General features: G+C 35.3%; 1 protein-coding gene across 4 annotated transcripts in view; it reads left to right on the top strand.

Annotated features, from left to right (window-relative positions):
- Nucleotides 1-25,276, top strand: part of KLC1 (kinesin light chain 1) — a 49,312-nt gene that overhangs the window by 19,543 nt on the left and 4,493 nt on the right. Inside the window, exons 3-15 of one of the 4 annotated variants that reach the window (XM_086747912.1) lie at nt 1,181-1,411; nt 3,557-3,635; nt 5,577-5,802; nt 6,317-6,404; nt 7,142-7,243; nt 7,881-8,054; nt 8,198-8,297; nt 9,178-9,227; nt 9,316-9,383; nt 10,904-11,012; nt 14,453-14,587; nt 19,968-20,098; nt 24,757-24,823. In XM_086747912.1, coding sequence (XP_086604038.1) covers nt 1,181-1,411; nt 3,557-3,635; nt 5,577-5,802; nt 6,317-6,404; nt 7,142-7,243; nt 7,881-8,054; nt 8,198-8,297; nt 9,178-9,227; nt 9,316-9,383; nt 10,904-11,012; nt 14,453-14,587; nt 19,968-20,098; nt 24,757-24,823 — 1,560 coding nt within the window. Of the gene's footprint in view, nt 1-1,180; nt 1,412-3,556; nt 3,636-5,576; nt 5,803-6,316; nt 6,405-7,141; nt 7,244-7,880; nt 8,055-8,197; nt 8,298-9,177; nt 9,228-9,315; nt 9,384-10,903; nt 11,013-14,452; nt 14,615-18,604; nt 19,237-19,967; nt 20,099-24,756; nt 24,824-25,276 lie in introns of those variants that run through there. The other 3 variants (XM_086747911.1, XM_086747913.1, XM_086747914.1) reach the window with 3 other exon arrangements.

Genomic DNA, 25,276 nt, shown 5'->3' with positions numbered 1-25,276 from the left:
TCTTGGCTCTATCAGATTCAGCTGTCTCACTTGCGAACGTTACTGCCTTCTTAGCCCTACGTGGTGTTGTGTGAACTGTGGTGGCAAGGAGCCAAGAAGTTTGCATTTACTGCCTTTGTTAGGAAAGCAATTACACTTCAAACTACTACTCTCGGAACTGATAAGCCTAGTCTCCCTGCACACTTTGAATTGCAATAATGTTGTATTTTTTTTTTAATTTGCAGTGTTTAAGTTAAGATATGGGAATATTTTATAGATGTTTTTCTGACATGGATGTAGGTCTGATGACGTGTTATATCCATGAAAATTAAACTGACTTTTAAACTAAACTTTTCTTTCAGTTAATTCTAGAGAGTAAGATTACAAAGGATTTTAGTTTGCCATTGTAGCTTGTAGAATGTTGTTTGAGTATGTAACCCTATTTGATATCACAACATTCTTAAATATACTTTCAGATGTTACAAATGCTACTGTTTGACTAGGCCAAGTAATTTAAATTACTAACAGTTTTGGATATGTAAATAGGTAGGTCCTACAGTCTAGAGATTTGGGACTGGTGTTAGGAAACTATACCTGGAGTTTTATCTTGCGTTTCTAGGAAAAAGTTGCCTGATGTCTTTTTTTTTTTTTTTTTTTTTTTGGTATGTATTATTAAAGGCTTGATGTATTTTTTTTGAAACCTAAAATTTCAGCTGAGGACACCATCTGTTTTGCATGAAATACTTAGTTTAAAAACACTTCAAGGTAACTTTGTTTTAAAGAAACATGAAACTGAGGAGATTAAATACTAATAACTTGGGGGTGTCAAACTCACCTAAAGGAAGATTTTTGTTATCACTGTGGCCCATTCTTAGACGATTTGCTTCCTGGGATTGCTGTCAGCTGTTCTATGTGTATTTTAAGATTATATGTAATCTTTAGGGAATTCTAAAAAAAAATTGACTTCTGATAGCATTATGGAGAACAATCATTAGTAAAGAGTTCCGCTAGGTTAATTCTGACTGAAGAAATTATAAAAAAGTTCACAGGAAAAGTGAGAACCAGATATTTAAAGAAGATAAATCCAGACACTTACCGAATTTCACAGCTGACAAAGGTTTTAAAAAATAAAATGATTCTATGTTAAATACGGAACTGCATTCTAGAGGAAGTATGTCATGTGACACTTTCTGCTTTTTAGGTGATGATGGCCTTGTCAAATCACTTAAATGCAGTGGAATCGGAGAAGCAGAAATTGCGTGCTCAGGTTCGCCGGCTATGCCAGGAAAATCAGTGGCTGCGGGATGAACTAGCCAATACACAACAGAAACTACAGAAAAGTGAGCAGTCTGTGGCTCAACTGGAGGAAGAGAAGAAACATCTAGAATTCATGAATCAATTAAAAAAATATGATGATGATATTTCACCATCAGTAAGTAGCTGTATAGTAAAAAGCACCTTACATTTACATGTGTTGTAATCTGCCCAGTTACCAAGAAATGGCAGATATAAGCTTTTTATTTATCTCTAACATAAACTTGTCATTAAAATGCTTACCTTGTACCAGTGTCACATAGTTTGCAGAAAGATTCTAACAGTTCAGTTCATTCTTATTTTAAGACAGTAAATGTTTTACTGTCTGTAGATAATAAAATACATATGAAGGTCAAAATAAATACTTATTTAGTATGATATTAGCTTAAAAGAATATGAAGAACTGAACTTCAAGACAAAAATTTCCTTCTGTAAATTCAATAGTTAAAATAAGTGGGAAATGTAAGTTGTTAGAAATTTTAAGTACATAGGGGACTTGGCTTATTTTGACGGAAAAAAAAAAAAAACCAAACGTTTTCGTGTAGTGAAATCAGTGTGTAGCTTTTATATCTGTTGAGAATTTACAGTAGGATAGGATGTTACTGAATCCCCTTTCATGACCTTCCACCAGACATTGTGATAATCTGCTTGTTTTCAGTGATGTTTAGCTAGCCCATTGTGGTACACATTCTTAGATTCAGAGAGAAAATTAATAAAATTTTAATTTACAGAAGTAAATTATAACTTTAAAAGACTTCTGAATTATTTACCCATCTTACTATCCTTTTTTTTATTGTCTTAAGTTAGATGGCACTGTAAAGAAATTCCTCATTCTGTGTGTTCAAAAGTTCTCGACTGTGTCTTGGAAAGAACAGTTTTTCATAACCAATTATTTCAGCAATATCATGGTTGAAAATGTACGCATTTAAGTCATGCTTAACCGACTGCTTGACTAAATGCTTTTTAAACATACTGTGAGTAGCGAGAGTTGTTTTGGTCAGTTGCACTTGGAACTTTTCAGTGCTATTTAATGAGTTTGTATCTGTAGCTGAATCCTGCCAGTGAAGCCTGTTTAGAAAAGGGGCAGGAGGAGGGGATATTGGAATTTTGATGTGCTAACTGTTGAACTGTAATCTGCAGATGGCCTGAATAGCACCATTATTTGAAGCTTAATTGGCAAATAGGGGAAAGCAAGCAAAGCATACCAATGGTTTCACTAACCATAAGGACAGTCTCTGTTGTTAGCCTTTGAAAATAGTCAATTTTATATACTCAGTATGAGGTTGGAATTGGCACACTTAAAATTATGGAGTTCCCACCTGAGATTTAGTCCCATCAGTCTGCTGGTTTTGCAGAGCACCCAGTTTGCCACCATTGAACTTGGATGGCAGCAGCAGCAATTGTCTTTCTCATATGTGGAAAATGGTATTGGATGGAGAGCCAGTAAAATAGGAATGTGTTCTCCTCCTGGGTTTTCTCCTTACTGAGATTAACCTTTCTGAGAACGTCAACTGTTTATATTGTGTAGACTCCACATTTAAGAAACAGAATTGAGGAATGATCTGTTTCTTTATTTTACGTGATTGTGGAATTTGGAGTGATCTTTGGATGTTTAAAATCAATATACGCTGATGGATTGTGCAGAAATTATTATGGTTCCAGATGGAGACTATTGGAGATGAACTTCCATCCAAGTGGTTTTTTTTGTTTTGGTTTGGTTTGGTTTTTTTCTTCTTTCTGAACCTTACAGATCACAATTGCAGAATTTATTATTTGTGCAGAAGTTGAGCACTCAGAAATTGAGGTGACAGTTAAAGTTGCTGGTGCAACTTTATTCTCCTGCAGGAGATGAATCTCTTTATTCCTCTCCCTTGCTCACCTATAACTGTGTTTATGACTAAAAAAGTACCGTGGACAATTCTGTGTTCGGGAGTGCTCACTCTTCACTGGGTACAGTCATTAGGTATAATGTCTCTGTAAGAATAGCAAATGTGTTCTTGTGTGCTTAAATTGAGACTGAAATCTAGGAGACCTGATTTCTATTTCTGGCTCTTCTAAAGGTGTCCTGTATTGTTTTGGGACAGGGTATGTAAATACATTTGAACAGAAGACCTTCATTAAACTTCTGTGAGAAATGTTATTCTTGGCACTTCGTAAGTTCTGGATGTGGAGTTTTCCTTTAACATTGCTAGTTAAATGGACTGTCCCTTTATGCCTTAGATTTAAGTGTACCAATATGTTTGGGTTTGGGGTTGTTCTGTAGGAGGATAAAGATACGGATTCCACCAAAGAGCCTTTGGATGACTTGTTTCCAAATGACGAAGATGACCAAGGACAAGGAAGTAAGTGCACTTCAAATTAGTTAGTGTATTTCTGCAATGCAAAATATAAAGATGCTCTTTACAAAAATGAATCTATGCTTGGGGTTCTTTGGGACCCATGGGAGTGGTGAATGCCTCTATTAGAATAAGGAAACCAGTCATTGATATACATTCTGTACACTGATATGTATAGAATTGGAGCCTAGGTCTTCAAAGAATGTTTACTAGCTGTTGTAAAGTTCTTGGGACTGACTTCGGTTCAAAATTGGTCCCAAGGTCTTTCACGTGGGCCTCAGAGTGGAAAAGGTTTGTTCCAAGTGACTGAGGCAGATTCTGGAACATGAAGCTTTTTGATGGTCTGCGTGAATTCTGTTAATGATGTTATTAATGATATAATTTACCATTTTGGGGCAGGTTTCAGTATGAAGTCTTTCTCATGTAACCTTTTGTCCTTTGATAAGGTTGTCTTCTTTAGTTATACTACTCATTCTAGAAATATTGTCTTCAGGTCAGAAGGGCTGATGAGTATGCAGTAAAGGTTAAGGTAGAGGTTTGGTAGCGTGATTGACAGAAGCCATTAACAGATAAGCCTGGCTTAGTGAAATGTGGCGTTTTGTATGGGTGTAAAGCTGATGCTATATAATGTGTTCTAGTGTATGTGCAGTTTGCTAGTAGTATAATGGTTCTTAGTAGACAAATTACTTCAGAAAAAAATGTCTGAAGTGTCCCACCTTTGTAATCAGCAGAGTTTGGAATTTCCTTTATGGGCACATACACAAGATACACTGTATGCTCGATAGCACGGTAATGCTATCCACAGCCAGCAATTGAAGGAGGACTTGAAGAGTTTGGAATAGCTTAGCGGTGACCATGAATTCCACCCTGAGCTCATCCTTCCTTCCCTAGAATTTAATAGGAGGAAAGGTGAATGGCAAAGCCTATATAGTCCCATCTACCGTATTTTGCTTTACAAAAGACAAAGTTGACATTTCAGTAATTTCCTTGACCTCCAGGAAAAATACTGAAATGCTTCAGTGCTATAGTAGGCAGTGACTATGGGTGTGGGCTTGGAGTTGTATGATTATACTGACATAAAAAGGCTCCCACTTGCTGTGAGTGGTTTTTTTGCATAATAGAAAGGAGAGAAGAAAGTCGGGCTCACGGCTGGAGCCCTTACCCTGTTTTATCTAGAATTTAAGGAAAATTAGTAAGAGGTAATTTTCTCAATCTTCCCAGAAATCTGAGGTGAAAAGGGGTAGTAGATTGGGGGGGGGCGGGGGAATGAGAGGGTGGGGGTTGCAACAAACAAAGCTTAAGAGCTACTGGAAAATAAGTGGCTAAGGCTGAGGGTTAGTAAGTAAAACCAAAAGTCTGACACTGGCTTTGATGACTCAGTGCATTTTCTCTTGCAGCTGTTATTTGTGGCATCCTAGGTGTTTTAATCCTTTATGTGCCAACCTTAAGTACTCCTTGGTATAGCAAACAAAGGGAAACAAAAAAAAATTGTATGCTTAGAGAAGGAGAATAAAGGAAAAAGAAAAAATCATTTGAGCTTTTCTGCAGGTATTTAGCTTGTCTATGTTAACGTTCCTTTCCATAGGGAAATGTCGATAGTTGAAAGTGCAAAATTAATATATATAATCTTGACGATTGTTAAGGATTTGCTGAGCTGAAATGTTTCCTGCTGTCTTCACTGGTTTGTTGCATTTGGCCCTTTGAACTAATAGAAGTATAAAATAATACGGATACAATACTGGACAGAGTATGAAGAATAAAATGCTAATATTTCACAGCAGTCATGCTGTCTTGAACAGTGATAATGAAAATATGTTCCAGTACTAATGCTTTGTGTTGAAGCAGTACAATTCAGTGAGTCTTATTTTGTGTCATTGAGCAGTAATGTTAGATGTTTTAGTTACAATCATTTCTTAAACAACTTGAAATCTCGTGGATTTCTTTCAGTTCAACAGCAGCATAGCAGTGCAGCGGCTGCTGCCCAGCAAGGTGGCTATGAAATTCCAGCAAGATTAAGGACCCTTCATAATCTTGTTATTCAGTATGCTTCCCAAGGTAGATATGAGGTTGCTGTACCTCTCTGTAAACAAGCTCTTGAAGATCTGGAGAAGACTTCGGGTCATGATCATCCTGATGTTGCCACTATGTTGAACATACTTGCTTTGGTGTACAGGTTTGTATACTGACATAGATCAATATCAGTTAAATAAATAGTTAGTATTTGGCTATAACCTGTTTATGTTTAGACTAACATTTTTAATTTTTGTATTATTTTCCATTCCCTGCTTTTTATTAAAATCCTCCAGAGGATCCTGCAATATATATATATGTCTCCCTATACTAAAAGTCGAACCAGTTGCTGTCTGTTTGCCTATGCCTTTGTTTCGGGAGTGAAGCTATTTTTAATACATTTTGTGTGTGTGTCTACTGAGGGGACGTCATAATTATCCGCTTACAGATAATCTAGAGGTATAAATTGGACAGCAGCAGAAAAGTAGAACATGCTAGTCTTCAACCGGCAAATTACTTTAGTGACAAGCTTCAGGTTTTTACTTCCTGATTTCTGAATATGTTATTAATTACTCTTCTTTTGTATTATCATCTGTAGGCCAGTGCTGAAGTCAGCTTCATTTTTATGACTTTCTTTTCTGAATCCTCAGTATTAATTATGACTCTTTAAAATTTAGAGACCAGAACAAATACAAAGATGCAGCAAATCTCCTGAATGATGCCTTGGCTATCCGTGAAAAGACTTTGGGCAAAGATCATCCAGCGGTTTGTATAAATGCAATATCATATTTTTAGTTGTGTTTTTCACTGAATTTTTTTCAACTCATTCTAATGTTAAACTCAACAGGAAGGTTTTTAAGACCTGGCTTATCTCTAAACAGTACAGGTAGGAGGCCGCAATGTAATGTTCTTTGTTTTCTCTTAAATATTTACCATACCTTTTGAGCATTATATTGAATGCTGCTTCACCACAAATGACTTGCACATACTTGATTTTGGATTGCATGGATTTTCTATGGGAAATTAATTTGTGAAGAAAGTTTAATTTGCTTGCTCAAATCACTTTATTCAACTCCGATTGAAGGTGTACTTCTGATTTCTTTTACTGATACTTTTAAATGAAACGTCAATCAAGCTTTTTAAATTAGTGTTTAAAATTAATGTGTAATGTCTTACTTCCTGTAGCCTGTGTGAAGCAGGGCAGCTTTGAGTATAGATTTAAGAGGTAACTTTGTAAGAGAAGAACGTATGAAGAAAATGTATGCACTAAATGACATTTCCACAAATGAAGCAAAAGTATTTCTTTATTTTGTTTTTTTTTCCTTTCCTCGTTTATGTGTGTATGCAATCAATAATAATTATTTATTCGTTTGCAAATTTAAAGAGGTCTGCCCTGTACATGGAAAATTTGAAAACATCAATGCATTGCAGATGTGTTCATTTGTCAGATATTTGTATCAGCAAATTCGAGGATAATTAATATTTTTCTCTTTTGCTGACAGGTGGCAGCAACTTTAAACAATCTTGCAGTACTTTATGGTAAAAGAGGAAAGTACAAAGAAGCTGAACCATTGTGTAAGCGAGCTCTGGAAATCAGAGAAAAGGTATGAGTGAAAGAATACAGCACCTTTGATTGGATTCTTTGAGGGAGGGGGTGAAGATAAACACTTTTACTTTTTTTAATGTTTTGATTGGGTGGATCTGGCAGGTAGACCATAGAGTTAGCAATGCCCTAGTAGTCTGAAATTCAAAACAGTGGTAAATTCCAGTAGTCCTACGGAGCTGTTGGAGCACTCTGGTTATATTCTTAATCCTGTATTTTATAATTAACCTTCTTTACCTTTTTCTTTCCCCTTTGATAGTTAAGTAATCTTTGATTTGACAAGAGCATTAGAATTTAAACTGAAACATCATTAAAATTTTTAAATTGATTATTCTATGTGGATATTTATTCTAGTCCATGAGACTGAATGTCTGCATCTTGAGGCTTCTTTGTATAATACACTGCGCATAATGTTGTTACATTACTTACATTATTCCTGTTACAAATTGTTCTGCAGCATTCTCAGTTTGTAATAGAATTGAGTAATTTTCGTCTCTTTGAAATGCAATTTTTGCTTTTGTCATCCTCATGTTGAGTTGATAAGGAATAAAAACTAACAAGATATTTCTAAATTATGCATTTCTAAACCCTGATATGAGGATTGGAGAATGTTTTAATACAAGGTATTTAATTTTCAGGTCCTGGGGAAGGATCACCCTGATGTTGCCAAACAATTAAATAATTTGGCTTTACTATGCCAGAACCAGGGTAAATACGAGGAGGTTGAATACTACTATCAGAGAGCACTGGAGATTTACCAAACTAAGCTGGGACCAGATGATCCAAATGTTGCAAAAACAAAGAATAACCTGGTAAGCCTGTTATAAAGTAAATGTAAGAAAAATTGTCTGATGAATTGAAATGCACCTTCACTCAGAATGTATTGTGTTTATTATTCATCAAGCTAAATAAAACAGTGTGCTGATATCTTTTGGGGGGGTTGTTTTGTTTTTAGGCATCCTGCTATCTAAAACAGGGCAAATTTAAGCAAGCGGAAACTTTATACAAAGAGATTCTTACTCGTGCTCACGAACGGGAATTTGGCTCTGTAGATGGTAAGAAACTTAGTCCCTAGATTTGAATGTGTGTTTCATTTTTGTAGTTGTTATGAAATAAAATCTGCAGGAAACTAATTGTATCCTGATTAAAATTCTTATCTCACTTTAAAGTCTACCTCAGGCAGACCATAAATGCATTGAAGTACATTTATCATAAGAAAGCATTTAGATACAGCAGTAACATTTTATTCAAAAGGAGAGTTTTTCTTACCTGAGGTACACTTGGTAGGTTTGTGTTTTATGGATTGTATTTCTGGCGTAATTTATCTTATGACTGACCAAAACCAATTTTGGTATTTTTGTAGGTGCAGAAAAATTTATATCACTTTGCAGTCACAGGAAAAAGTCAGTGCAGAATTTTTAATGATATAATAAATACATTGTTAATGTGAGTCCTCCATTAATACATTTAAGAAATGAGGAAAATACCCTCGAATAGTGAATTACACTCTACATTGAAGTCGAATACATTTTATCAACTGCAAATCACAGTGAAGAATTTTCATTGCATTCCATGACAGTAGCATATGGACCGCTTAGTAGATGTCAAAATAGTTGTTATGATAAAAGAAATATATGCGTGTTTTCTAGCACAGAAGTAGGCACATTACAGATCGATGGCAGCATATACTGACTTCAAAGCTTCTCAAAAGTACCTGTTTCTAAGTTCAGATAAGAAAAGAAGACAGAATTGTAAAACCATAGGACAGGTGCATGTTTTATTTATCTGCCACTTGTAGTATGGACAGTAAGTTTTTTTGTGATGGTAATAGTATAATTCTCTGGTTCACAACTTCTTTTCAGAAGGGTGACAAATCAAACAATGAATACTCTGTAGTTTTGTACTTCTATAAAATATTTTCTTCTGTTTCATCAGATGAAAATAAGCCTATTTGGATGCACGCAGAAGAGAGGGAAGAATGCAAAGTAAGGCCATTGTCAGAAATCTTTTTTGGAGCTTTTACTATTTAAGTTACAAATCAGTTATTTTTCTTCAATGTTACTTTTGTTTTAGGGAAAGCAAAAAGATGGCACATCTTTTGGAGAATATGGTGGCTGGTACAAAGCTTGCAAAGTTGACAGGTGGGTAATTTATTTACAGGACAAACAATGTTGCAAGACCCAGTATCCAGAAATGACAGATTTAAAGCATATTTAAATATGAAACCAAACCAGCTGCTTGCTTAGAACTATAAAAATTATAGTATTAAAAATTCAGGCCCCAGGACTGGGTTTCAGGAACACAGTAGCAGTTTTCACTCCTGAGGCTGCTTTTAATCTGGGCTGGTTAGATCATAGAATCATAGAGTGGTTAGGGTTGGAAGGGACCTTCAAAGGTCTTCTAGTCCAACCCCCCTGCAAGGAGCAGGGACATAAGTGACATAAAAATTCTCCAGTTGTGTTCTTGGCAGTCCTTCATGTGGAAGCACAGGTCACCTTTCTTTCTTTTTATACCATTGGTTGGCATACGTGCTCTCTCTGCCCCAGGAAGACCTCTGGAGAGGGCCAGAAGCAAAAAGGAGACTGTGGAAATAACTGAGCCTTGAGTTTTCTAGCTGGCACGAGAAAACAAAGTTAAACTGCAACAATTCAGCATTATTTGAGTTTCTAAAGCATAAAGAATATAGTTCTGTGTGAATGAAAATGTAGAAGTGGAAGAAGAGAAGCAGAGACTTCAGCTTGGATTATACTTGGTGGAATTTTTTTAATTATGTTGCTTAACTGCCTGATTTTTTTTAACGTGCAGGTGGGACAATTAAGAAAAAAACCTGCACCTAGAACTGATAATGTTCAGTGCAGGTTTTTTGTTTCTTCAGTGTTTGAATTTCTGTAACAAGCAACAGAACCTTTGTACTATTGAAATCTGCTCTTTTTTTCTTCATCCTGAACTCTGGATGCAATACATATTGTTGGTTTGTTTTTCTTGTACTAGTTCATTCTAATGCATGAGGAAATCTTTTCTCTGCTGTTACTGGAGCAAAACATCAAGCAACAATACTGTGACTGAGCTAATTCTTATTGTGTCATTGAAACAAAAAAGTCTTGTTGGAGTGTGAGACTTGTTAATGGAATGTGCTTTTTTTTTTTTTTTTTTTCCTTTGTTCAAGCATAGTTTGAATGCATAGAAACTGCAAATAGGTATTAAGTAAAAGCTGATGAAATAAACTGTTAATTTGTTTTGTGACTAGCACATGCTACAGTAGTGGTCTGTGTATGCATGAGCAGGCGTATTTTCTGGAAGCTTCACAGTTACTCAGTTGGACACACACAGATTGAGCTAAATTTTCACGTCGAGTTGCATCTGAGAAACGCAAGGATATAGCACTCTAGTTTTTTCTTGGGAGATCTAGAGGCTAGTTACTGACTTCCAGTTTCAGGGCTGTTGACTAATCATACTATGAGCCATTAATGCACTTTGAAAGGGGTTAACAGGTTTTTCCATGTACATGAGGTACAGTGTAGTATATTTTAAGAGAAGCTTATTAAATAATTAACAAGATGATAAATACTACATTAATTTAATTTTTTATTAGTTTGTGAATTGAGAAGAGTTTAACATGTATGTGTTTATATACACACTTTTTTTTTTTTAATTTAAATAGTCCTACAGTAACAACTACCTTGAAGAACCTTGGGGCACTTTACAGACGACAGGGCAAATTTGAAGCTGCTGAAACGTTAGAAGAGGCGGCAATGAGATCTCGTAAACAGGCAAGTATGAAAATTCACCTTAATGATATTTCTGCATTGTGGTCATGCAGATTTTCAACTTTGGTGTCTATTGTACATGCAGAATGTATAAACTTTTAGCTATTCAGTGTCTGATGCCTGGTGTTGCTCTCTATTTTCAGTCTGAACTGGTGATAAACTGATACCGTCTTAACACTTGCAAACTGGTTAACTGCTGGGCAGCGGCACCATGTACCTGGGGCACGATTCAGGTTGGGAGTGAAATTATGTGGAAAATGAAAGAGAAGAAAACAGTGTCAGCCAGCAGCCCTCAATTGGCTATATGTCCTGGGAGAGAGACTGTAGCTAGGGGAAAATGGAGAGTTTCTCTTGATAATCTCCTTTACCAGTGACACTGTTCTACTTTTAATAAGGAACTGTCAAACTTAATGTTCTGTTCCTGCATACAACTGACTGGTGCAGACCTTCCGAAGACCATTAGAAATTTATCAGTTGCTCTTTGTGTTACTTTTGCAAACCTGTGGGATTATTGCAGTTTAAGGGGCGACTATTATTCTTTTAATATGGAGGAATTCTGTGCTGTCTCTACTCTCAAATCTGCTGTCCAAGTAACTCTTTCTCACAGCCTCAGAAGGTGGAGAGAGATTGTTTTTATTAGGGGTTTATTGGCTTTTTGTTTTGCCTTTCTCTTTTGGATTATTTGATGCAATGTTTTTATAAAAGTACATAAAGCTGGGAAAGCAAGCATGGCTTGTCAGTCGGTGTTAAAATGGAAAGCAAAATAAAAAAATAAAAGTGAATTAAAAAAACGTGGAAAGTTCAATTTTAATTTTGTTTTTATGTAATAGTAAATAAGATTTGTATTTTTTTACAGAAGTGGTGTGGTTTGTTTTGTTTTCTTATATGTCCATATAACATTCTAAACTCAAATTTTAAATTCAAGTAAACTGACTTAGATGATGGACCATATCTTTCTTGATAATATACTGGTTGGTTATGCTGAAGTTGTATTTTAAAGAATGATACTGCTATGCTTGATATATATAGAAGCAGATTTCTGGAAAAAGGAGAGAGTGAAAAAGTTCCTGGCAAACCTCACGGTCTTCTAGTGAATTCAGCAGCAGTTCCCTGTGACATAAAGTGGCATTAGTTCTTTCTTCCACAAAAGAACATGGGAAACTTTTGAGTGTTTGCCAAATAAATTGAGTGAAAATGGTAGGAGGAAAGTATGAATCTGGGAGAAAAGTTCTTTAGCAAGGAAAATTCAATGAGGGGGGAGGAAATAGTTGATACAGATTCTTTTACTGAGGATGATTTTCACATACTTTTACCAAAGGTTCATTTTCGGTGTGTCTCTCATTCAAATGTAATTTGAAAATAAGAAATGAACATGCACTGCATCTTAACATATGTGCTTTGGTTCTTAGTTTTAAAGTTGCCATTGCATGTGATAATTTTTTACTGTGAACAGATACAACCAGGATAAATTGACATAATATCATAGTAATGAGAAGACTGGAAGAAAACTTGGCTTGTAGTTATGTTTGTTTCCTTTTTTTTATTTATATAAAAAAAAAGCCCAAAACAAAGCACCAACATTTCAAGTTCAAATTTTTACTATGAAGCTTGGAATTGATTATTTGGGAATTAAGGATGGGAAGATCTTGCTACTGGAGAAGTCTCTTTTACAGTCACTGTTTAATGAGCCCACTTCTGACTTGCCAGTACCACTGCAAAAACTGTTCCTTGTCTCCATTTTCCATACAGCCTGCTGGAAGCTTGCTGCTGCTACTTTATTTTTATTAAGCATACTTCAGGTTTGCATTGGTGTATCATCACCTATACCGTTATACCATAATCTATCATATTACACACAGCACTAGATTTGGACATCTAGGAAGCAATGTTTTTTTACTAGCACCACTTAACACTACCTTTCTATTCTAGGCCATTAAAGTAAAGGAGGACAGATAGAATTAGTGCATTTCCCCTTTTGAGCTGAAAGCAAAGAGGTACTTTTGTTCCCAGGTGTGGAAAAGCATCAGTCCTCCACAGCTCTGTTCTTCACCCATGTTTTGTTTGCTTTAGGTACTGGGATGCATACGCTAGATTTCTGAAGATCAGAGGAGTTCTTTGCAGTTCCTTGTCAGTTTTTTCTTGTTGTTGTTTTGGGGTTTTTTGTTTTTTTAACAGGTAAATAAGAGATCATAGCTTTGGAACAGAGCCTAGAAGGGGATGTATATGATACATCACCTCCTTAGTGGTGATTTGAAATAGTTTTATGCCTTTCGTGTTTGGTGCTGCTGAAGGAATTGGTGCAAAAAGCCATTTTGAGCCTACGCTTCCCTGCTATCTGAGAGCTGTACCACTTTCTGCACCATACTGCCACGTGGAAGTGAAAATACATGACCATTATATGCTGGTTTCGTGCTTCCTTGTGTGTAGAATTCCACTGGGGAGGGCTGTTCTGCTCTTCAGTTAGTGGAACCAAGAACCTGATTTCTGCATGCCACTAAATCAGCTTTCATTTCTTATTCATGCACTTTACTTTTAAGTAGAACTTTGGCATGATTTTCACTTTCTGTATTGTGGCAGACTTTATGGATTTGTTGCACAGATCCCCTGCTGCATTTGCTGCTAACGCTGCGCAGTGAAAGACGCAGATCTTAAGTGTCCTGTTATTGGTGGTATTCATCTCTGATCTCTCCCTGTCAGCAAACACTGTTTGTGATATGGAGTAAGTTTATTATAAAGAAAACAGAACTAAAAATAAATATGATTTAAGCTTTGTTACTTTCTGTATTTCTTTATTTTTAGTGCAGGATTTTCATAGAAGATATTTTATCACTTTTAAGATATTTAAAGACTATAAAGATGGGCATTCTTTAACACAAAGTAAACATATTTTATTGGCCATATATATAGTCTGTTCTATTATAAGCTTATTTGCTATTTGATTTCTTTGTGGAGGATAAATTATACTACTGTGCCAAGTGTCGTATGTCAGCGTTTTTAAATAACACAACCTGTGTCTTAGGTGTTAGATATTCAGACACCTGCAACGTTCTTTCCGAAGGTGGGTGTGTACTGCACCATTTGATGGTGGAAAACTGAGAATTGTATTAACAGTTCATGATCTATGAATTGCTTAAATATTAAGCTGGTGGCCAAATGACTTCAGGTGAGTGATATGAACACTATGAGGCTTTGACAAGTGATAGGGAAGGAGAAAAAGAATTGCAAGTCACTGAATTCTCAAACTACCAGACCCCTTCATGCTGTGTTGATTCCTGCAATGTATAAAAGGCAACTCATCTTAACTGCCCTTTGAAAACAGAACTGGCATGATGGGAGTTACGGGTTGGTTTGACTTCTTTCTTGATATGGTTATTTTGTCTAAGTTGTAGATTAATACAGCTTGTAATAAAATAAAACCTTTTCCCATTTTATCTAATTCTCAGGGTCTTGACAATGTTCATAAACAGAGAGTTGCTGAAGTGCTGAATGACCCTGAGAGCATAGAAAAAAGGCGAAGCCGAGAAAGCCTCAACGTTGATGTGGTAAAGTACGAGAGCGGCCCTGATGGAGGCGAGGAAGTGAGTATGAGCGTAGAATGGAATGGGGTAAGTACAGTACACAGTTTCAGAAAATAGCCTAGATAAATTATCACCATAAAAAATATGGTTGTCCACTCACCAGCCTATCGTATTTTCAGTAGTTTCTTGGTTGATCTACTTTGTATTTTGGAATTTTGCAGAATCAATTAAGAAATTAAGAATAACACATTGTTTTTCGTAACATAGTGTAAAAAAATTGTAATATTTTAAAATTTTAAAACCTCATTTTCTGTTGTTGTCCTGAATGGTGGAATTTATTCACGAATATGAAGCAGTTGTATTTAACTCTAAGTTGTTTAATGCTGATTGAGTGTCCTGGTTGTGGTCTGGTGTACAATTGCTTGTCAGTGGTTTCTTTTTACTGGTAGAAATATTCTGGCAATTAACTTACTTTTGCTTTTGTCCTTTTGGTGCTATATTTGCCCATATTTTAAATGTTTCTTTAAATATCCTGCATCTATTGGAATCACAAAGTACACTTGCTATAGAGATATGTAAAGTGTTAGCAGTTTTAGAGTAAATTAAAATTATCAGTCTAACGCTAAAATAATGCCAATCTCCTCCTTAACCAACTTGTTAGAGGAAAGAACGTAACTTTTCAAGCTTCTCTATCAATCCGTTTTTAAGAGGCAGTGCCATCACATAACAATGTGATAGTAACTTCAGATTTCTTAAGTGAAATATATTCTTATCGCTTTCCTGTATTAGAATTTGACTGGAGTCAGGACTTGTTCCTATTTGTTCCCATATATTGGCTTCAATGTTGAACACTGATGGTCATAAAGTAAAAAACATATATATATAATGTGGTTACAAATGCATTTTTTAACCATTGTTTTCCTTTATTTGAAAGATAACGCAAGCGTTCAGTTATTGATCTGGCTTATCTAGTTGTTTGCTTCTGTCCCCACCTTTCCCATGCTTTATCCCATTGCTGGCAATGGGATATATATTGCACTGTTAGCTAGCTCCCAGCTGCAGTTCTGCTGAAAATACTCTGTTAGATTATAAAAGTGGTGTTGCCTGCTTTTGCTTTATGGGAGGGGAAGTAGCCTACTTTGCAATATTGAGTGTTCTGAAGTTTCATTTCTCTTACAATAGCAGTCTTTTTATTTTCTTCTTCTTTTTTTTTTTAGCCACATGAGATAAAGTTTAGCATTCCAAGGAAAACTTGATAAAACACATACTGCTTTAGTCTTAAAGGAGAAATGTTCTTTCCGTCTTTGCTTTTGTCTCTTTATTACTGTTTTCTTGGCATTGATTGGTGTTCTCAGTGCCAAGGCAGTCAATCAGCATCTATTGTGAATAATACTGCATCATTAATAAAGCCAAAGTAAGGTTGGATAACTTTTTTTTTTTTTTTTTTAATTCTCATTTTGCCCATTCAGCATTAGAACTGTGTACTGTACTCCTCCCTTAATTTTCACTGTACTTTGCATGACTAAATGTTCTAAATGGATTAAACTTTTTTTTTTTCTGTTATTGACATTAATTAAACAAGCATGCAGGTTTTGGATTGAAAAAGCCTTCTGGAAAAGCAATAGACAGTATTTCTAGGTCAATATTTGAATCAAACTCGGTGATAAAATTTGTTATCTGAAAAATGAAATTTCGACCTCTCAAGGCAAATAAACTTAATTTTTCGTGTGCCGAAGTGGCATTGCTTTATTCTCATCTTCGTTATTTCTTTTTTTTTTTCCCCTCTTAAGAGAAGGTGTTTTGTAGTATGTGTTTTACATAAAGTGGGCAACTCTCTCTCCCTCTACCCTGCTAAGTGTTTCTATCTCAGTGCTGTTCTTCCCTCTACTTTATATCATGTAGTTGTTTGGGTTTTTTTTCCCCCCTCGTGTGTTCCCTCCAGACAAAATATTCTGATTCGTAAAGTATAGTAGAATTTTTTTATCAGGCAGATACTTCTGTGTGCAGAGCCTGAAAAGAGTCCTGCCTTTTCCCTTTAAATTCTTCTGAAGTTCTCAAGCTGACTCATATTCTTGACTGTCTGAGAACAGGCGGCATGTGTAAAGCAGCAAACTTCAATGAAAAAAAATTAGTGGAAGATTTATTGTAATTCAGTGACTTCCATATGGAGTGTGATCCCTATTGAGCTTTGTGTGCTTTGATGTAACGTCTTACATTCTTACAAAAAGAACCAAAATATCTGTTGAAGTAAATCTGTCATTAACTGTTAAAATGCACAAGCCAAGTGAGGTTATGCACTGCATATTTACGCATTTTTTATAAAGTCCATCCCTTCAAGTTTACAAAATATACTTGAAAATGCAAAGAAATGCTTTGTCTTAAAAATTCAAGAGATTTTTATACTTTATTGTATTTGCATATATAGAAAATGACAGTGGGTATCTGTAATTGGCATTTTTGTTGATCCTGCAGCCAGTTTGGAGGATAGATGAAAAATCTGAGTGGTCCGAGAGGGTTTAATTTAAGATAATGTTTTTAGTGAGGAAGTATCTTTTATTATTCTAAACTGTATGCTTCAAAAAGACAAGCTTTTGGGCACATCAGGCCACTTTCAGGTGTGAAATGAAGGCAATAAATCGCACTACCATAGACTAGCTGGTAAGAGTTACTCTTGCTGAATAAGAAGTGTCACCGTGTCAGAGCAGCATTGTACCAGACAACTACAAAGTACAGGAGGTTATGGTGATAGGGAGGTGTAAGCACAAGTAATAAGGTGATTCTCATTCTGAGCGATGTAAAAATTGGTAATTAATCTTTGCTATAGAAATAAATATCTCTCTGATTTTGCTTGTTTGCACTGGATTTAGGATTTTTTTTTTTTATCTTAAGCTCATGTTTTAAAGGTGTTTTGTTAATCATGCTGTCAGTGTTTAACCTGGAAGTTCAATTTTTTATTGCAGATTTGAAGTACCCAAAAGCTTGTCTGCTTATTCCTAGTGTGCCAGTTAGCATAATAGAAGTTACACTCGCTGCCTACCAAATTTGTCTCGCCTTTGTTCTTTGGATCGTTATCACTACTATAGCATCACTGGTTTAAGACCATAGGAATAATTAGCCTTTTCACTGATCTAATACTTCTAATTGGAATTTAGACTTCAATTTATTAAATCCTGCAAAGCTGAAGTCTGTTTTTGAAAGTGTGAACAGTATATGGAAATTAGTTTGAAATATAAATACTCAGTTAGATTTTGATCTTCTAATCATCTGGTAGCAAACCATTTTACCGTTTCTAAGAGTAATTTTAATTACTGTTAATTCCAGTTGCTATAGGTAAAGGCTCTCAAAACCGTTATCTTAAGACTCAGTAATTCCTTACACGAGGAACGGAAAGCATGTAAATTGAACCACAGCCTATATTTAAAGGTGGGTTCTTTCAGCTGCCTTACTCCATTAGGGAAAGTACAAAAGTTTCCACTTGGATAATATATATACACACCAATATGTTCTAAAAAAGACTCATGAGGCTGAATTGACACAGATCACTTGGATTCTAATTCCTTAAAGGAATGAGCAGAATTTTGTCTGGAGGTTAGGGGAAGACCTCTTTCTTCTTGCAGTTTTGTTTCAAGGAAAATTCCTGACAGAAGTTAAAGCTGAAATGAATGCACCTTGCTCTGTTCCTTTCTTCTGTTGGTTTTCTTTTTTTTTTTCTCCTTTATTTTTGTGTTAATGTCAGCTGAAATAAAAAGTCCTTTGTTTACAAAATGTAATACTAAAGAGATCCCTTCTTAAAGGTGTTGTGTATTTTGTACAAATCCAAACTTAAGGCACAGCCTCATTCATGCTCATTTCTAAGTCGCATGTTAGTAATACAGGTGAAACTGTATAAAGATCTACATTCTGGTAATTGCAAGGGCCTGCACTTTGTACTTAAGGGCAGTCCAAATACTTACTCCGGAAAAAAAAAAATGGTTTGGGTGTGACCTAGAAATACTGTAAACATAACTGTTCAAAATTGAAAACTGTTGAATTTTTCCCAACAGTTTCATTCAGTTTTTCTCTCTCCGTTTCTGACAGGCATAGATGCCTTTTGTGATTCTTATACTGTCTCCTGCATGACGGGCGTGCACCATCTTCAAGCTTTAACTTCTCTCTTCAGTACTGACTGCTGTGTTTTAGCAAACCCCTTAAGGTTCTTGTCAGAGCTACACTTCCCTGTAAACTGGCCACTCCTTCAGTGCTGGTGTCTTTTTTGGTTTTTCTATTTCTGTACATGTGTAGCTTTGCCAGATATGTATCTAATCACACAAAATGTTATTACAACCATTTGCTGTGTAATACATTAGTAAAAAAAAAAAAAAGTAACAATGAACTTTATAAGTAGCTGTTCACTATGGAAAAAAGGTAGTTAAAAGTATCACACAAGGTATTATTGAAATGGCATGATGGTGATCTTTACAGGAGAAAAACGAAACAAATCCCTTAAAATAAGGCATGTCCTCCAAGTGCTTTAAATTGTATTTAGAGACCTATTACATGGTTAACATCAATATGGAACTCTGGATGTCTTCACTTATGATTATTATAAAGTAGCATTGCTGTTTAGTCTTTGTGTGAGATTTTGGCAATTATGCTTTTCTCTACTAATCTTGGTGTTCAGTGATTTGTGTATTTGTCTTTCTAACTTCTAATAAACTCACTCCAACTCAGGTGTCTGTCTTTGTCTGCTTAGTAGTACTTTCCTTTCTTCTTCTACACTTCTTTCATAGTCACATAGGATTTCTATGAAGTAGGACATGGTCACTTCTAATCTTACTAAACTGGTGGGTTTTTTTAAAGAATAAAATAAATTGTGGTCAGTTGGAAGTTTCTTTGGATCAGCACAGCAGTGTAAAGTATGAACGCAATATATGAAAAATTAATTTCATCGTGTTTTATGTTTTCTTTGGTGAGAGTTAAAATGAGGCACAGGAATTTAACCACACATGTTTCTGATCAGAAAGATTTTTGTTTAAGGGTTTTAGGATTAATTAAACATGTTTTGTAAGTAATGCAGATGTTTAGAAAGAATAAAACAGTTTTTTCTTAGAGACTGATGGAAGGCTTTTGCTTGGGGCTTGTACTCTTAACCACAGTGCACTCATACGAAATGGTAACGTGGTGGTGGTGAATTGTTTGACTACTGTGGTGGGGCTTTATTAACTATCATGAATCATGGCTTGAGCATGTCTTCACATTTCAGAAATGTTTGTTACAGTTTGGAAGGAATCCTTTTGGTAAAGTTACGGGTGTATGGTATTATATGTTTGCATAATTGTATCAAGTATATATTAATAGCAATACTATTTTTTTTGTTTTTTTAATAAATGAAATATTTTTGAACCAGTTTGGGGGAGGGCAATAAACTCTTGCAGTTTCACATTTGTTCAATTTTTTTCAGGATGGCACTGGATCTTTAAAACGCAGTGGTTCCTTTAACAAACTTCGTGCTTCCATTAGACGCAGCAGTGAGAAGCTGGTTAGAAAGCTGAAGGGAGGAAGTTCACGAGACAGTGAACCAAAGAATCCAGGGTAATTATCTATTCGTAGCTGTGCTGGTGTGCCCTCATTCTGTGCCCCCACTGTAGCCTAGTGCAGTACCTCGGGCAGTGTTTTCTTCTCAGCTTAACTAACTGCATATCGTGTAGATTTATAGCTTAAAGAAAAATAAAATAGGAAATAATTTCTTAAACTTATAATGAAAGTTCTGTAGCATCTGAGGAATTGCATTTGCTTTTGAGTTAAGTCAGTTTTTCAGTGTTTTTGCCCTTTTTACTGCTTTAGCCACTTGAAGAATAGAAAAGCCTCGTAGAATTGTTGATAAATGTTAGTTACCTGCAAAGTTCTCCTTTTCACGCAGCAGTGAAGAATAATAAGTGTTACTGATTTTTACAATAAAAGCTTGAATACCCATAACTAACATTCTCTATATAACTTAAAATTTTAATATATTCTTGATATAGCTTTATATATTACTGTGAGTATAAAGAGACTTACTGACTTGAGCCCTTCTCAGTTTCTATATTCGGAAAACTCAGATTTCAGAGAGCAGAGGATAGTGTTGAAAAACTTGAACATAGTTTTGTATCTCATTAACATTTTGGCTTCACTGAAGTCAGTGGCAAAAATTCAAATTTTAATGAGTCCGACTTCTCACACTTTCCAGTTTACCGTATGATTATGGATTTCTGTGTATGTAATATTTCTGATAAATGCATTAAAACATGCATCATGTTTTGGCTGCTGCAGAGAAGTTGAAATGTTAACACGTATACTGCTTTTCATAGTAGCACTTGTGGGTGTTCCCCTTCATCCCTAACATAAATGCTGTCAGTTTTGCAAGGTTTTTTCCTCTTGCTGTGGAAAACTAGAACTCATTTATTTGATAGGAAACTGTATGAGAATGTGAATTTCAACGTATGCTTTAAAACAGTTAAATTAGAGAACTTGGATTGACTTCTGATAGAGCAACTGGATCTATGAGTCGCATAGTAGATGATGATGATGGTAATACCAGAGACAGTGATCTGGAGGCAGGTTCTCAACGTGTTTTGTAATTGCTCCAATGAAGTTTTGCCTTACTGTTTTTTATGCAGCTGTAAAACATTCTGTACAGCTGCAGTGCACATAGAATTCTCTTCCTCACATACCTGTTTCAACTTCAGCCTGATCTGATTTTCAGAATTGATAATTAAAATTTCACTATGAGCTGTCAGAAACTTGATGGTGAAGGCACTGAATCAAATTCAAGGTCAAAACTCCCTTTGCCTTCATTGATACATCATTAGAAACTGCCTCTGAGATGACAGATTGGGAATAAACTGTGAAAAACATGTAATTAGAAGAAGGAAATATGTAAATGTAAAATGCTTTAGGGAAAACAAACACATGCAAGCCAAAATAGACTAAAAGGAATTTCCTTCTTTATCTTCCGTACTAGTGTTTTTGTATATTGGTTTTCTGTTTCTGTTCAGTTCTGTATAGAGTTAATGCATCACAGTTCAGGTATATTCTTATATGAATAGATCCATATATTCATAGCTAATTTTGCATTTTCTCCTCATTTTTGTGAGACATCGAAAGGTTTTCCGTTTCTTAAAAGCCAAGAGTTTTATTCCTTGTTCTCTGTAGTAAGTAGAGCTAACTTTTTCTGCAGGTAAAGAACTCTGTGATTATAGATGTAGAAAACTATGCTTACATATAACTGAAGACGTTTGGCTTTGCAGTGTCCTCTAAGAAGTCCCCTTCCTTTTGATTGCCTGCACTTCCGTAGTGTTATTTGACCAATGTATAATTAATCAGCTCACATTAACATTAATCATATTGTGAGGTCTGTGTCACCAGATAACATTTCCTCAAATAGAGACATTAAAGTGAAACAAATTTGAAAACAAAGCCATTACCTTTCTTGTTTTCCCTTTTTGACAAAATATTGGGTTTTAGATGTCACTGTAATTCTCAAAGAATAATTTATTCTTAAAACTTGCAGTAAGTGTATTGCATTGACAGGCTTTTATGTAGATATTCATGTTGAGTGTGTAAGACAATAACTACAAGAACATTTCTGTTCTTATAAGATGCAGGCTTTTTTTTAATCCTAATTTATATTTGCATTTGTTACTAAAACCAGCTGAGATTCCTGGTATTAAACACCAGCTTTGTAGATCATGAAGCATAGCTGTACACACTGATATCCCAAGAAGTAATTTTTATTTCATTTTCTGAAGAAACTTTAGTAAATAGAGTTGTTTGGATTTTTTTTCCTGCTTCTGAGTTTAATAAGAGGGATATTAGGTTCTTACTTTGCAAACCTTTGGTTTTTAGTGTGTTTGATAGCTGAATATTACAATACTGACATAGCATACATATAAATAATTTTTGCTGTGAAGTCAGCCACTCTAGGTAGAAGACTTCTGTGCCTCTCTCCCTCCTTACCAGCACATCTCTGCATTCCCTGCCTATGTCTCTATGAAGACTTTACTTTGAAATTGATTTACAGCTTTTTATTGCTTATACTGTGCTTCTGTAAATAGTAATTGACAGTGCTGGTATGATTCTGAATGAGAAGTACTCAAATACAAATACGTTAATATCACAGCGTGAAAGACTTCGTTTTCATGTTGTTGCTTGATACAGAAGGTTGACGAGAATAAAGTGAAAAACTCATCAGGGAAATTTGTTTCTTTAAATAATGCAAAAGCCTTTTTGACAAAGAACAAATCTCTTAAGAGCTGTTCTTTGAAACATACAACACCTGAAGCATGGTATCAGTTCGTTCTTTCTTTATCATATTTCAGAATTCAGTTCTGCAATAATTTAACTTTGCTTTACCTAGTGTTAGGTTTGATTTTTCACTTTTAAAATTTGATCATAGAGCAGAACAGTTAAGATTTGTAATTTTACAGGGGTGGGGAGGAAGCTTTCATTATTGCTATTACTTATGCACCAGAGAAGCAACTGCGTGCTATTTGTGCTGTCATGTTTCTAACACAGAGGGAATTAAAAGTGCATTTGCTAGACTGAAGTTCTTAAGTGGGATGATTTAAAAAAAGAAAACCCAAAACCAAAACAACCTACAAGCAAGCTAGTATCCTTGTGTGTGATTAATTTTTTTTTTTAAATTGGCATTTCAGCAAGAACCTAAAAATACATGTGTAAATTTTTACTGGTGGATTTTCTATTTCCTTGGAATGTTTTCCTTGAACTTTTATGCTCTTTTCCAGAGTTTTATGTAATGTTTTGTTTGTGTTTTACAGATTAACTCTCTTTGACTTCCATATATAACCTCTGTTGTGAGAGGTGTATACTGTGCATGAGTCCTTGCTTTGATGTTGCTAACACTCATGTCAAATATTTTAAATTGTGTGCATTCTAGCTTTTGAAACGTGCAGATTTAATGCTAGCAAAAAACCAGTAAGCCTGTGTTATGTAGCAGCTGTTGCCTGTGCTTGTTAGTGTTTGGTTCGTTATTCTGCTAAGCCTTTGCTTTATGAAAGCATTTAAAACACGTGCTTGACTTTGGCTATTAGTAGTCTTGCTTCAGTAGAAAGAAAAACTGGTTGATATCTCATGTGATCTGTACGGATAAACCTTTCCGTGTTCCTGGAAGGCACTGGAAACTTAGCATCGACCAGTTGTCTCTAAAGCTGTAGGTAGCACGGCAGGATTAGGGCCTCATTGTCTTGTGAATAGTTCATCAAATACGTATTCAAAGCCCTCATTTAGTAGTTTTGAAATAGTTAAAGAGCTACTGAAAAATCAAAGCAAATGTACCACCTTCTGAGTAATGTGCAGATGCTTTGGGATAAAGGACATCAGCCATTCCTTTGTAGTCCCCATGATGATAGGAACCAAGGCAAACCTTGTAATTTCATTACACACACTTTAAAATATTTTTGTTAATTTTGTATCTGTTTGAGAAAAGCAGGTAAATGATTAATCCTCATCTCGTGGCAGTAGATATTATTGTTCAGTGATATTTTGACTGTCAGTAGTTGCTGTGTAGGTTAATTTTTTTTTTCCTCATCTGTTGCTTTCAAGACAGTATTCTACAGTTGTTACCACTGCTCAGGGCGTTGTAAAGCCAAAAGCATAACCGAAGTTAATAGCAGCAACCTTCCTGTTTCCCTTCATTTTGAAGTGTTTAAAATAAAAGACTTTTAAATGGTTTTTGAAATGGCATCTGGAGACTTGCCTAGGTGAGGCAGAAAGTACTAAACTAACGTTTGTTGTAGCTTTTCCAAGTTAAATGCTGCCTATGTGATAAACTTACTCATGTTTCACATTTTTTTTCCTAAACTGTCTGAATGTTTTGATGCTTTTGTAAGAAGTTTCATAAAATTTAAACTGAGAATTAGTTAATTAAAAATCAATGCTAAGTCAGTGTATTAATTTGATATGCTTTAAGAATTGAGATTTTATTTTGTGTTGAAATTAAATCAATTGCCTAAAATGTTTAAGCTCTGAGGAGCTTGTAATTTTTTTTTTGTTTTATATGTTATTTAAAACCAAATACAAACATATTTTAAGTTACATACTTACCTTCAAGTGTATCCCTCAGATCAGTTTTGGGGTGTTGTTCAGACTCCCTTAGCTGTGCATTGCTCATTGTTTTACTTGTGTTTTTGGAGCTGTTAGTTTTCAGCTATTCTGATTGGTTTATCCTTGCATGTTCACTGTCCTGGTTGCAGCATGAAGCGTGCCAGTTCTCTGAATGTTCTTAACATGGGTGGCAAGGCTACTGAAGATCATTTTCAAGTAAGAAGCCCTACAATATTCTTACAAAAATAGGTATCACTAGTAGGGTTTGGGATAAAAGAAGTACGATAAGTAATAAACCAACAAACTCCCAGTGATTGCTAGTCTCCTACTTAAGATGTTTAAAGCATCATTCCGTGACACTTTTGTGAATTATGCTTAATTTTAAGCAAGTGCCTAAGTCTGACCAGTAAAGATTGCCTTTTATGATATCAAGCAGTCTCTGGCTTTGGACCTTCTGACTATTACAGTAGATAGGAAACTTCCAGAATCTTATGTTCTTGTAAACACTAATTAAAAAACCAAGAACTTTTAAAGCCCAGTTACTAAGTATTTTTTACTTCAGCCCCTTTATTGCAAAGGGGCCAGTCACCATAATTGCTGTACATTTTCAGATTCCCTTACAAGCGACTTGAGTTGTTTCTGAGGTTGTACAGGAGCAGTCTCTAACAG

This window comes from Chlamydotis macqueenii, chromosome 5 (assembly GCF_036417535.1).
Source record: "Chlamydotis macqueenii isolate bChlMac1 chromosome 5, bChlMac1.mat, whole genome shotgun sequence".
Lineage (NCBI taxonomy): Eukaryota > Metazoa > Chordata > Aves > Otidiformes > Otididae > Chlamydotis > Chlamydotis macqueenii.
The sequence above is the reverse complement of the archived record's forward strand: the minus strand, read 5'-3'. Positions and strand labels throughout refer to the sequence as shown.